Source organism: Artemia franciscana, chromosome 16 (assembly GCF_032884065.1).
Source record: "Artemia franciscana chromosome 16, ASM3288406v1, whole genome shotgun sequence".
In the NCBI taxonomy this organism is placed as follows: Eukaryota; Metazoa; Arthropoda; class Branchiopoda; order Anostraca; family Artemiidae; genus Artemia; species Artemia franciscana.
Window position 1 is genome coordinate 5,938,293 of NC_088878.1, and position 15,128 is coordinate 5,953,420.

Genomic DNA, 15,128 nt, shown 5'->3' on the forward strand with positions numbered 1-15,128 from the left:
TTTAGGGGTCTTTTTGGGAGGGGGTGTGTGAATCAAATTAAGGCTTTATTAGGTAAAGTCGCCTGTGCTTTTTGACCTTCTTCTGGTAGCTCCAGTCTCCATTGATGCTTTCAAAGCTCAATAAGCAAATCATGCACATTTGAAGATATTTTTTCATGAAAAGTCAAACCCGGTGAATTATAAGCTGTTCTCAGTCGAATGTCTTTCCCTTAAAAAAAAAGACCGCAATGAAGACAGGGCCTTGCCTGTAGTCAGGGCTAAAAGAAATTGTAACTGCTAGAATTGGAACCTATCCCGAGTTAGTCTTATTGTTGAATTAGTCGAAAAAAGATACTGTTGATGATGATGATGACAACTCTGAATCCTCTTTCTCACGACAATGACTTGAGGCTGACATACTTTGTAAAAGTACTATCCTTGAGGCCAGGGTTGCCAACTGGACACATTGTATGGCAAAAGTGTGCTTTCCCATGTTCCAGGACAAAATTACATAAAAAGCGTGGTTCATTTTAAAAGAGAAACATAGAGGTGACATTTTAGTAAATTTAATGAAACATCTCCCAACTGGATATATATTTTGGTAGAAAAAAAAGTCAGCTATCACTTTTTTTGAGCATCCAGGTTTTCCAGAGCTTTCGTAATAAATGATTCTCTCCAAAGTCAGAAATTTATATGTTTACGTAATTTTCGTGATTTCACACTAAGTCATTTTATATGAATGTTCTTTATTCCTTTTTTTTTGTTCTCGCTATATTTGATTTCTACTGGCTGCTTTGAAAGAGATTTACAACGGGTCTCTTGGTCAATAATACAACTGGTAAAAAAAAAAAACGAAAAAGCTTTAGTTCTTGAAATTTCAAGATGGGCACATTTTAGCTAAAAAGGACACATTTTTAAATATACTCATTGGACATGCATATACCAAAAAGTTGGTAACCCTTTTTGACGTAGTTTAGCCGATTCCTAGGAAATATTCCTAGAAATTGCTTGGAGGAATTAAATAGTAAATGGTAGCAATGTCTTCACTAATATGTGGTAAACTGCCCTGAAGATCATAAAAATTCTTGAAGCTTATGTATACATTATTTCACGAATCTTTCACATGGCTGCTTAAATAAGGCTGCTAAAGTTTGTCTTAACCTTGCTAAAATTTGCCTGGCTCAAAATGAATGTATTTAAAGCCTTGTGCTTATGATTTACAGCTTATAGCCGTAGTTCAAAACTAAAATTTGTCTATGGCGTTCTAGGCTATAAAAATTTTGTCAGCATATTCATTAAAGTAGTCTTAAATATACTGTAAAATTTGTATGGCTAAAAATGAATACGCTTTCGAGCTTGGCTTAGAAATGCGTTTAGATACAACCACCTTAACCTAAAAGAACGTTTTTCTTACTAACGCCTGTGAAATTTGGTTCCAGTCAAATCTTAACTATGGTTACGAAAAGTCATGAGGCGTGTCAATACCTGACATGGTTGGTGGTTCTCTTTTTGAGTTTGATCTATGTAAATATATATATATATATATATATATATATATATATATATATATATATATATATATATATATATATATATATATATATATATATATATATTTTGTAGATCAAGTGACACGAGTACAAAAGAATTATAACGAACTTGTGATGTTCATGATAGGCAACATATCAACGAACTGACCGATTCGATAATCAATAAATATGATTTTAAAATGCTGTCTGAATAATTCTAAAGTTGTCATATTTATTGAACTAGCAGTGAATCTAATTAATATAATCCGAATCCAATTAATTAATTTAATCTTTACGGCATACCACCTAATTTCATCAAAATCCTCGTAGTCGCCCTCGTATTTTTTTTTTCAGAATCTAATAACGAGCAAGCCATCTATCTTTACTCTGCCTTCTCTTTTTCCACTGCCTTTTTACCCTATTCTTATTTGATTTTTTTTTAATTTACTCTCTTTAGAGTACATATTATGTATTCTCTGTTTTTCCCTTCTTTTTGTTTTTTTCTGTATTCTGTAATTTAGGATATTGCTTAATATGTCTCTGGTATATTATCGTTTTATTGTTAGGCCCCTAACAAGGCAAGCTTTTTGGGCTAAACAAGCGGTAGCATGGCTAGGAGTAAAATTTCTAGTATAAAAAAAATTGATGAATGTTTTGGCTGTGGTTTTGCAGAAGAGAGAAAAACTGAAAATAATGTTTTTTTGTTGTTCTTTTTCTCAGCGATAAGTTTTTGTAGTAAATTGGTTGGTTTTACAAGAGTGACATTCCAGAAATTATCAAAAACAGTTTTATCAAAAGCTTCCCAACAGAAATTTTTGGGAAACAGAATTTCCCAAAAAATTCCCAACTAATTCTTGGAGTGAGAAAAAATAAAACTTAAAAAAAAACTCCAATCAATGAGCTTGCTTAGTTTGAGAGGTCAGCTTGGAAACTAATTTTAGACTCTGTAACTGTAATTATGGACAAGAAATGTTACATAACGCCTGTGGAATTCCATAGCCAATTATCTGTCGTCTATTTATGTCGTAATGTGCAACCACTGTCTGTCACTGTCAGGTTTGGCTACTTCAAATGTTCTATGCAAGAATGTGACATTCCTCCATAAGAAGGCATTTTGCAGTAAATAATATTTGAGCTAGGTGGCAGTGACAATGACATTATGATTTTTGTGGCATTTAAGGCATTTATGTAGTGACAATAACGGTGACATTAATTCTTGACTTCTGTCGGCCTGCCATTGTTACTAGTTTGAGTCTGTTCCGTCAAATGGGATCTCTTATAATTGTTTTATGAGTAAATTTCAAGAATTATTTCTCTTTTTAAGTTTAGCCTATTGTCACTTTCAGGTATACTTGCCTGAGCACACTCGACACCCTCTTGCACCCCCAAGAGGGCACCATGTATCTGGCCATGATATGCGGTCCAGTTTTGTGAGCGATGTGAGATTGCAGCGTCCGCCGAAACCAGAATTTGCAGGGATGGCTTTAGATCAGTTTAGGTTCATTAGTGTCCTTGGTCGGGGTCATTTCGGCAAAGTAAGTTTAATCCCTGTTTACTGAAGAAAGATGTGCGTTCTACATGTAAGAGAGTGATCTAAAAATTGCGTAGACCTAGTCAGGGGTCTTTAGTTTCCCCTGCTAAAGTCACTTTTATTTTGCGCAAAATATTACCACTACCTTGACGAAATCCTTTTATGACATGCCCAAAAATGTGGAAGACTTTAAAACTGCTCTTCTAACTAGCTTCAACAGTGAACTTATATATTATGTTAACGAGTATCTGAAGACCTTCTCCTCTCGGGAAATGGTAAGAAAAACATCTAGAAAAAATTTGGGCTTTTTTTGTAATGGATGAGACTTGCATCCTTACTGAAAATCCCTAAATCCAGTCTCCTCCTAAAGGCTAAAGGCTTGGGTTATGGAACCGATGGATGACCATTTACTATCAAAAGATGGTATGCTCTATCAAAAGAACATAATGCCTTTTTATGCTATTTCCAGATATTATAATTGTTTTACCCAAGAATTTAATTTGAAACCCTTTATTTGCCCTTAAACATGCGGCCTTTTTCTCTTATTCCTGGCTATAAAAAAGTGTAAAAATATTGGTTAAAACCTAGGCTACTATTTGGTTATAATTACGGTAGATGGTAAAAATTATATGATTTGACATTGGTAGAAGGTAGTATTCTAGTGGCACCTTGCTGATGGAAGCATAGTTTGTCCTTGTTAAAGTTTTTCTGATTCAGTCAGTCAAGTTTGTGCAGAGATAGACAATTTTTATAGACAACAATGATACACATCAAAACCGCAATTGCCCCCCCCCCCCCAATATATTCACATCTTTTCTTCTTTCTTAAAAAGGAAAACGTGAATTTCTTTGCTGTCTTCCCTTATGATTGTAATTATCAAACAAAATTATCAATTATCAATATTATAATTATATCTATTAATATATAATATCAATTAATAATATTATAATTATAAAACAAAAGTTTAGGGTAAACAACTTCTAAAATAGTGCAAAATTGAAAAAAATAACGCTGTATTTTGGAGTAAAATCAGCAGGGTTGTAGAGTCAAATACAACATTTTGAGTCCCTTTTCCCCTCTTATGGCAGACCAAGAACCACTAAACTTTTAATGTTCAGAATAGATATCACTCTTTTACAGAAACCATTGTGAAAATAATGGTAGGACATATTCATTTTTGTTGGGTTTTTGTCAGGGTTTGAAGAAAACTAAACAAAATTTCTGGCAGATAAACCATGCCACGGTGAGAAGGAGTTGCAGCAAATGTTTGCTGCAACTCTTAGTAATTAATAAAATTTTGTCCTATTTTACTTTTTTTTTTCTCTTAGCTTTACTGCTGATGACATATTTATTTTTGTCTTTCTTTCATTATATCTTTTTAGTTTGAGGGTAATTACGGATACCATATAAAACTCTCATTGAGCTGAACTACAAACTATGATTGCCTTGTCCATTTCTAGAAGAAGTATTTTTAGATTATTCCCTGGGTTTCTTCATCCCCTGCAGCACATGGATTTCATTTTCTTCCTTTGAAGTTCTAGGGTATTTTGTCATGTGAAAGCAATTTATAATTTTCTGATCTTACCTGATCTCTTAGGTCATTACCAGGATGACCTTGTGAGACCTTAAAATTATTCAACTATTTTTGGACTCTTTGCATTTCAGGGGTAGTTTTGACTAAATTCTCGTCTTAAATTGAAAAAATAATCTGCATATTGGAACTTGAAGCTTCTTTTGACCAGGGTTGAAAAAAAATGCTATGTCTTCAATACTTACCATTTCATTTTATCTTTTTCTTATCCTCTGTCTGATGATTTTCGCTGTTGAATTGCCATTTTTGTTCTTTTTCTTATCCTCTGTCTGATGATTTTCGCTGTTGATTTGCCATTTTTGTTCTTTTTCTTTTAATACTTTCTGAAGAAAGGGTAAAATAACATGTAAAAGGATCATTCAAAAAGAAAGGGTAAAATCAGGTATAAAAGAAAAATCATTTTCAAAAGAAAGGATAAAATCAGGTGTAAAAGAAAGAATAATTTTATAAAGAGATGGTAAAATCGCGTGTAAAAGAAAAAATTACTTTAAAAAAAGGGTAAAATCACATGTAAAAGAAAGAATATTTTGAAAGGAAAGGGTGAAACCACGTGTAAAGGAAAGAATCCCTTTAAAAAGAAAGGGTAAAATCACGTATAAAAGAAAGAAATGCGTTAAAAAGAAGGATAAAATCACGTGTAAAAGAAAGAATCAATTTCAAAAGAAAGTGCAAAATCACGTGTAAAAGAAAGATTCACTTTTAAAAGAAAGGGTAAAATCATCTGTAAAAGAAAGAATCACTTTAAAACGAAAGAGTAAAGTTACGTGTAAAAGAAATAATCACTTTAAGAAGAAAGTGTAAAATCATGTGTAAAAGAAAGAATTATTTTAAAAAGAAAGGGTGAAATCATGTGTAAGCATGAAGAAAAGTATAACTAGATAGCGAAAAAAAAATTGTAAAGACAAATCATTAATAACTAGATATCATTATAGAAATATGTTACTAGAAAAGAAAAGAATAGCTGAAAGTACTGACAAATGATGTGGCAACCCTTTTATCTATTATGCCTGATCTAGATTATATAGTTCCTAGAATGTGATAATGCTCAAACAAGCAAAAAAAGTGAAATCTGAGTAAGTATAGCTTTTGGTAACGGAAATTTGATGAAAAGTGTAACTAGATAGTGAAAATACAAATTGTAGAAAAAAGAATGATGACTAGAAATCATAACAGAAAAATGTTGCTAGAGAAGAAAAGAATAATTAAAAGTACTGATAAACGATGCGGCAATCCTTTTATCTGTTATTCCTGATCTAGATAACATAGTTCCTAGTATGTGATAATGTTCTAATATGCGAAAAAAAAAATAAGTAAAAACTTGTATCTGAGTAAGTCTTCCTTATGGTTACGGAAATTTGGTTTTACGTATTAAAAGCTAATATTTGAAAAAGATTTATTCTGTCAAGCCTTGGTTACCATTATGCCATATAGGCGACCCCGATTGAAGAAATACCAAGAGATCGTAGGATTGTTCAAGCATAATTAAGATATAAAATAAAGTAATTATAGTCTTGTAAAAATCTAGTAGCTTAAGTGAAGAAGTTGCAAAAGTTCTAGCAACTTAAGTCAACCAGTAAAAGTTCCTTGCGAGGAGTCATAGAGTACGTTTGGACTCAGACTAAAGCAGTTGACTACAGTCAAGTCAACCGCAGCTCTGATATGGTACGAACGTCGAAAGTTTATTTCTTTGTCAGTATGGTAAAATATTTAAAAATATTTACTAATTTTAAACTCATTCCAAAAATCGTCAGAAGAACTTGAATAAAGTCCTTTTCAAATACCCTAAGACAACCTTAGTCAAGAAAAATAAAAAATCTCTAACTGAAATTACCAATTTCTTTAAGTGACTACGCACTGACTCTACTCAGTGACATAAATTACATAAAAGTCAACTGAAGTTCGAGGGTAGAATACCCAGAGCAGCTGTGACTAAGGAGGATCAGACGCTTGAAGTTGACTTTAGTTCAACAATAGTCAACTAAAGTATGATGCTCGACCACACTGATAAACAGCCTATTTTCGGGTGTTGTCACTGATGTCTTTTTAATATTAAACTTTTTTTTATAGTTAATATTTAATATTAATTAATAAAATAATAAATATTTTAAAATAATAAATATTTTAAAATAATAAATAATAAAATAATAAATTTTTAATATAAAGTATTTAATATTAATTAATATTTTTTAATATTTTAACTATTTTTTTTATAGTTAATATATTAATATGATTAGATTATCATAATTATGATAATGATTGTTTTCTTTTACATTTTATATAATTATAAAAAAATATCAAAAATTAAAATTAATTAATACCGAAAGCTGCAACCTAGTAAAGAGGGTTCAGCAATCCCTGGCTTTGGTGTAACATGATTTTGCCCTATACCGGGTACACTGCCGGATCCGCTATACTGGGCTATTATAGGATTTTGTACATTTGTTTGGTGATTATCATTTCTATCTCCTGTTACTTATTTCTCCAGTTACTTTTTTTCCTTTTTTATACTTTCCTTTCCTTTTTTTTCGCTTTTCGATAAATGTGTGTTTTTGTTGTTGTTGGTTTCTTTCTTGTGATAAAAAGACCCATCGAGCTCCAGCCCTCTATTGACCTTGATATAAGTTGTTCTGTGTTTGGTTCAATAAATTAAAAAGATATGATACGAAAAAATATGTTCTTAAAATTAAAGCTCTTAAAGAACTAAACTATTTTGTTAAGACTACATAGATAAAAGATTTAAGGTTTTTGATTTGGTAATGAAGTCGTAATTCTTATAAAGAAAGTCGTTCTCCAAGTTTCACTAGAGCAAAAAGTGTTTAATATTGTTCATATTTAGCAATGTGAGAGAGGCAAAAAAAATGATACGTTTTTTTTTTACTTTGAAACCTATGTTAATTTCTCTAAATTAACACTTTACTTAATTTCTGAAGGGAAAACGACCGAAAGGTGACATTTATTCCAAGAAATTCTGTATTTTGCCCAAAAGTGTAAAAATCGAAGAAACAACCTATCAGTATAACATTAATGAAACGGCATGCTATCAACCCTGGTTTGTTCTTGGTATAACGGCGTTGAAAAAGGAACATTTGAAGTAGCAAATTCTGCATGACATCCATTCTTAGTCAACCTTGTTTTGCCATTAAAATACGGCATGCTCGAGATTCGATTATTACATTAATACTATAGCTCGATATACACGATAATGGCTCGAGGACTAAAACTTGATCCTATAAGGACATTAAAAAACGAATAATTTAAGTAGTCAATTCTACAGTGCGTCGATTCTCGGTCAACCTTTCTTTGCCATTAAAATACGGCATGCTGGTAACACTGGTTTTTATCTTGGTATAAACCTGGAATTTATTATTATTATTTTTTAGGTTATATTAGCTCAGTATTTAAATACGCGGGAATATTTCGCCATTAAAGCATTAAAGAAAGGTGATATAATAGCTCGAGACGAAGTGGAATCCCTTCTTGCCGAAAAACGAATATTCGAAGTAGCCAATTCTACACGACATCCCTTCTTAGTCAACCTTTTTGCTTGCTTCCAGACAGAGGTATGCATATAATTTGTTTTGGATAAATTTTTGTAAAGCACTGTTGATTTTTAGGTTATATTTATTCATAATTTCAGTTAAAACAGTATAAGATTAGAAATCAGTATAAAACAATGTAATGTATAGTGCAATCTGTAGGATGTTAGAACGACAAACAATGGTATAAGCATTTAGAAATCTTTAGTCCTTTTTTCTCAATTTTAAATTCTTGTCCAACCTGCCAGAGACTCTAGTCAGGCTTGACATGCTAAAAGATAACAAAAAAGTATTGATCCAATGAGACAGGCACACTTACTCCCGCCGTTAACCCGTGCCAAATTAACCAGACACTTGGCAAACTATAGGCTCTATCACTATCTTAGCTCTATGACTATCTACCTTGGTTCTACTGCCCTAGCAATGACACATGGACGGATAATAGATAGACATATTCTATTAACAAATGAACTAACATAATTTTCATACAATCCTAGCAAGGGGGGGGGGATTAATGCCAAGTTAGCTTCTCACTCGATTGGACTATGTGTTTTGGCTTTTTCAATTAGCCATGACTTGATGCCCACAACTATTCCATTTTAATTCAAACGCATTAGAGAAAAAGAAATTGTTTACTGGCAAAAATAATTTGCTTCTTAAATATCACACCCTAGGGCATACACCTACGCAGACAGACATTGTACACACCTACGCCTTTTTTTCTCGAGATTTTAGGATTCACTGTTTTTTTTTCCAAACAATTTCTAAGTTTTACATGTAATCTTGCCGTTTTTGTATGGTGAAATAAACGACCCATTCTTCCTACCTGTCATAAGAAATCCTACGCGTGCCTGCATTCTGAACACCGTTCTAAATTTTCTTCACTTCTTTTTTCTTCTCTAAAACGTTAATGCCGAATATTACTGTACGTTTTTTTATTGTGAAGACTTCGTCCGGGCAAGGAGCGACCCGGCTCAATAGTGAGCAAAACTCAAAAAAATGGAATTTTGATACCAATAGCTACATAAAAAAAATCGCATTTTAACGCTGATGTTAGATATATAAGTTTCATCAAGTTTAGTCTTTACCATCAAAAGTTACGAGCCTGAGAAAATTTGCCTTATTTTAGAAAATAGGGGGAAACACCCCCTTAAAGTCATAGAATCTTAACGAAAATCACACCATCAGATTCAGTGTATCAGAGAACCCTATTGTAGGGATTTCAAGCTCCTATCTACAAAAATGTGGAATTTTGTTTGTTTTGCCAGAAGGCAGATCACGGATGCGTGTTTAATTGTTTGTTTGTTTGTTTATTTTTTTTTCCCAGGGGTAGTCGTATCGACCAAGTGGTCCTAGAATGTTGCAAAAGGGCTCATTCTAACGGAAATGAAAAGTTCTAGTGCCCTTTTTAAGTGACCAAAAAATTGGAGGGCTCCTTGGCCCCCTCCCACGCTAATTATTTTTGCAAGGTCAATGGATCAAAACTCTGAGATAGCCATTTTATTCAGCGTAGTCGAAAAACCTTATAACTATATCTTTGAGGACGATTTACTCCCCCACAGTCCCCATGGGAGGGGCTACAAGTTAACAACTTTGACCAGTGCTTACATATAGTAATGGTTACTGGGAAGTATACAGACGTTTTCAGGGGGATTTTTTGGTTGGAGAGAGGGGCTGAGAAGAGGGGGATATGTTGGGGGAGCTTTCCATCGAGGAATATTTCATGGGGGAAGAAAATTTCCATGAAGGGAGCCCAGGATTTTCTAGCATTATTAAAAAAAAAATGAAAAAATAAATACGAAAAAGTTTTCTCAACTGGAACTAAGGAGCAGCACTAAACTTAAAACGAACAGAAAATTATTACGCATATGAGGGGCTCAACTCATCCTAATACCTCGCTCTTTACGCTAAAGTATTTTTAGCAATTTCAACTATTTATTCTATGGCTTTTGTGATTCAGGGGTTATTGTTAATGAATTGGGACAATATTTAAGCTTTAGTGTAAATAGCGAGGTACTGACAAGGGGGTGAACCCCCTCATATATGTAATAAAAACATGAGAATACAAAAGTTTGTTACGTAAGCTAATTTATAAGTTATGTATATCTTTTACTAATAAAAACATTCGTAAAAAATTAAAAGTTCTAGTTGCCTTTTTAAGGAACCACAAAATCGGAGGGCAATTAGGCTTCCTCCCCCGCTCCTTTTTTCTCCAAATCATTCGATCAAAACTACGAGAAATCCATTTAGCCAAAAAAAATAAATATGCAAATTTCGTTTTAATTATTACTCTGTGGAGAGCCAAAATCGAAACATGCATTGATCCAAAAACGTTCAGAAATTAAATAAAAAAAAACCAAGTTTTTTTTAACTGAAAGTAAGGAGCGACATTAAAACTTAAAACGAACAGAAATTACTTCGTATATGAAAGGGGCTGCCTCCTCATCAACGACCCGCTCTTTACGCTAAAGTTTTTTTTTACTGTCTTAAAAAGAAGAGCTGAGAGAAAGAGTCATACTTTAACGTAAAGAGTGGGGCGTTGATGAGGAAGCAGCCCCTTTCATATACAAAGTAATTTCTGTTCGTTTTAAGTTTTAATGTCGCTCCTTACTTTCAGTAAAAAAACTCGTTTTTTTTATTTAATTTGAGGAAGGATTCGTAGCGCTTAAGCCTCTCCTTGTCCTCTGTTGAAACATGACACATTATATACACTTTAAAAGCAGTCTTACTTTATAATCAGTAATATGTCATCGTTCACCGAAGAACAGTTTTCAGCAACTTGAACTTGCTAAATATTCTTTCTAAATATTAAGAGGTAGTCCCTCTGTCCCATGCCCCATCAAGGAAATGGCTTGTTCAACCCTTTAAAGACATATATAACACAATTTGGGTCAACGCATATTGTAATAAATAGAGGTTTCGTGCCTGAAAATATTGATCGTAGGCTCGTATTTCCATTCTCTATGGTGTCATCAAGTAGCCTAGTAGCACGGCCTTGGGAATTGGTGAGGCAGTTTTCGCCTTAAGAATACTTTCACTGGCAAAAGCTGTAGCGACTGAAATGTTATCATCTTACTTTTGCTTCTTTAGCGCTGTGAACGGATCTAAACAACGGCACTATCGATGCTTCTATATATTTCGATATATTGATATATTTCGGATATACAATCGATTATACAATATCGATATATATTTATATATATATATATATATATATATATATATATATATATATATATATATATATATATATATATATATATATATATATATATATATATATCGATATACAATATCGATATATTTTAATGCTTCTTCCATATCGTTATTAAGATGAGGAATATGATCTTTGAAATAGTCTTTATTTGCTTTAGCGTCACATTCACAGCATTTGACGATCATACGGTTGGGTACGATATGCCGGTGTTTATCCCTTCAGACCCCCCCCTAAAAAAATTCCCCCACACGTAAAATTGAGCAGCCAAAGAGAAAGTACAAAATAGGTGCCTCAAAATGTTATTTAGATGTCTTAAGGGGTAAGAAAAGGACGAGATATCAAAAATAGTTTTAAGACAAGATGCTGGTTGGTCTCCAATCAGTCTTTTTCATTTTTCTTCATGTCGGTAATATTTAAATCTTTACTTTTTTCTTTCTTAAGTTTGTGTTTAGTATCGGCCCCATGAAATGCCTAGACCCCTGTAATATATAAGTCTACATTGATAAAATATTCCCAATATTCTGCCGCCTCTTGTCGGTTGGTTTTTCTGGAATCCAAATTTTACAGTGATGTTATTTTTTTGGTATGATTTTTTTTCTTTGTCTTTTTTTTCGTGTAGGGTCACGTTTATTCTGCCATGGAGTCTGCTGCGGTTGGAAATTTGAAGTTTTTTTTTAACATTTATTGTTCTATTTAGGCTCACGCTTGTTTTTTATGGAGTATGCTGTGGGTGGAGATTTGGTGTTTATGTTTTTGTTTTTGTTTTTTTTTACTTTCTTGTTCTTGTTGGGTTCACGTTTGTTTTATATATGCTTTGGGCGGGGATTTTGTGATTTTTTTTTTTTTTTTTTTTACTTTGTTTGATCTATTTAGGCTCACGTCTGTTCTTTTATGAAGTATGGTGCGGCTGGAGATTTGGTATTTAACTTTTTTTGTACTATTTAGGCTCACGTTTGTTTTGTTATGGAATATGCTGCGGGTGGGGATTTGATGATGCATATTCATGCAGATGTTTTCAGTGAATTACGTGCCGTTTTCTATGCTGCCTGTGTTGTTCTTGGACTTCAGTATCTCCACGAAAACAAAATTATTTACAGGTACATTTTATGGTTGTTTATTTATTATTTTTGTTTCACATTCATTACGTTTTTGTGTCTATAATGCGTCTGTTTGTAATGTTTTCACTATTCCTAGTTTATCTAGTTCTTCTATCTTTATTTTCGGTAATGCTTAAATCTTCACTTTTTTGCTCTTAAATTAGTGTTTAGTTTTGAATCCATGAAAGTTTAAAGGTTCCTGCGGAATTTCCTAAACTTCCCTTCCCCCCTTTCTATTGATCTATAGTGAGTATCCCGGGTCGTTTGAGTCACCCATTTGCCAAGATCCTTATCAGGGGTGTTGTTTTTCGAATAGTTGTTATATCCGCTCTTCTTGCTTGCTTGGAAAACAAAGGCTTTCGCCCTAATGTTTCTAATCTTTCTTTGCCATTTTCTGAACTTTTTTCTAATGCTGTTCTGGAATTAAATTTATGTATTATTTTTTTCATACTTACGCACAAGGGATGGGGAGATCCCTGGTTGTGAAATTATGACCTGCCTCCTTCAAAGGTCGTATTTGTTTCGACTTGCTCTTGTAGTTATGTTGATCGACCGAAAAATGTATGTGAATATTAATAAATAGTGACGTTCTGGACTATCTAAAGTTTTGTAGCATTTTATACATTACCGTAATTGTCTTGTAAAAAGCCCTTCTTCCGAACCTTAATCCTCTTTCGTTTAGTGTATTTTTGCTGTCCCCCCCCTCTCCAATGCCGCAACGACGTTTTCTGCTTGGGCCTTTGTCTAACTTATTCCTCCTGTCTTTTACATTCTGTGATTTGATATGCATCGTAGAAGACTGTGTTAGGAACTCACCATGAGTCATATAAGACCCAAATGTGCTGTAATCACCCTGGTGGGTGTTTTTATAAATTTTGATCATACCTAAACACAGAAGCCCCCCCCCACCCGTCGAAGATTGGAACTCATTGGACATATGCCTGTAAGTATGTTAATTTACCAAAAACAATTCGTAGAAACACTATTAATCACCATAACCATATAATGTACAAAAGTGGATCTCTGCCCTATGTTGCGAGATTAGCACTTATGACAGACACGGGCGTATCAGGAGGGCCAACGATAAAAAAAAACAATTATATGATAATGGTATAAAGTGATTTTTATTAATTTCTAGATGTCGTAAACTTAATTTATTATTGGGTCAATTATATTAATGGGTTCCGTGCACTATCCTTTCAAAATTGGTTTCTTAGTCCTAAACTTGGCTTGAGAGTCCTACCTCGATAGCTAGTAAGGCTGACTAAATTAGAGGCTTCATAACCTGTGGAGTCTTGTAGAGGAAGAAGTAGGCTAGTTATTGATTATATTTATTGGATCTAAGCATACAAACAGTTATAGGACTATTCAAAAGTTACGGGCAAAAGCTTCACCAAGTAATTAGTAATAAGTTAATAATCAAACAAAACATATAACACTTATTATACCAAACCGATCTGGTTTTTCCATTTTCTGGTTATCATTAAAAAGTTTAAGGCTCAAAAATACTGCTTATTTTAAAGTTGGGTATATATACCTGATGCCCCGGCCGCACTTCCGGTATTCTATCAAGAAAGCTGGTATTTCAAAATGCTGTATCTCAACCCCACATCTCGTAAAGCTCTCCGTAGAGAGTTTATTTCAAAACTCGGTGTCTCAGCAAAGGTTTTTTTTACCACGCAATTTGCATTTGGCGTCTTAATTTTTTAAAATTAAAATCAATTTCTGACTTTTTGTATAGTCAGCCTTATAGTAATAATTTGAATAACAATGTCTAAAGAATTAGAAAAAATAGTACGTTGTTTGAGGCCTGGGCCCTGGACTCCCCTCTAGGCGCGTGTTTGCCGTATTTTTCAGTGTTATAAACCGATGAAAAAGCGATCAAAGCGTAGAAAAGGTTGAAATTCGTTGCCATCCTGCATTTTCAATTGAGAAAATAAATTAACACTGATATGGTTTTGTTTATTCTTCTCTCCTTTGGTTTCTTTGCACTTACTTTGTATATCTAGATTTTCTTCATTGAAAGCATAAAGAATAAATCCTATCAGCTGGAGAATGAAGAATACGAAAAATAATAATTTCTATTACGCTTATTTAATTTTGCTGGATGGAGTCAGAGTTGGAGTCGGTAGGTCGGGAGTCAGAGTTGGTTATAACTTATAAAATCTAGTTAAGTAAACCTTTAAAACAGGGCTGTGGAGCCAGAGTCGTGAGTCGGAGTTTTAGTGAATTTTTTTCTAAATAGTGTTGGGGGTAGAGACAGTATACTGAAAATATCTGGAGTCAGGATTGAAGTCGAAGTCAGTTTTAACTTATAAAATTTAGTTAACTGAATCTTTAAAACAGGGCTGTGGAGTCAGAGTCATGAGTCGGAGTTTTAGTAAATTTTTGCTGAGTGAAGTTGGGGCTGGGGTCCGCATAATGAAAATATCTGAAGCCAGAATTGAAGTTGGAGTCGGTTGTAGCTTTTAACCAACTCTACAGCCCTGATCATGAGAAATTCAAATTAGTGTTGACCTTTTTTTTGAATGGGGGGGGGGTTGCAATAATGAAAATACTAGGAAACAGTTTGTACGGTATAAAATGTTTCTTCTTAGTATATTTAGTTCTGCAGTCCATTCCCTCTTCGAGGAATATAGGTTAAAAAT

At 33.4% G+C, this 15,128-nt stretch overlaps 1 protein-coding gene across 1 annotated transcript in view; it reads left to right on the forward strand.

Moving 5' to 3' along the window:
- LOC136036965 (serine/threonine-protein kinase N-like) overlaps positions 1 to 15,128 on the forward strand; it is a 100,010-nt gene that overhangs the window by 68,165 nt on the left and 16,717 nt on the right. The window contains exons 12-14 of the mRNA XM_065719361.1: positions 2,855 to 3,043; positions 8,011 to 8,190; positions 12,329 to 12,480. Coding sequence (XP_065575433.1) covers positions 2,855 to 3,043; positions 8,011 to 8,190; positions 12,329 to 12,480 — 521 coding nt within the window. The remainder of the gene's footprint in view (positions 1 to 2,854; positions 3,044 to 8,010; positions 8,191 to 12,328; positions 12,481 to 15,128) is intronic.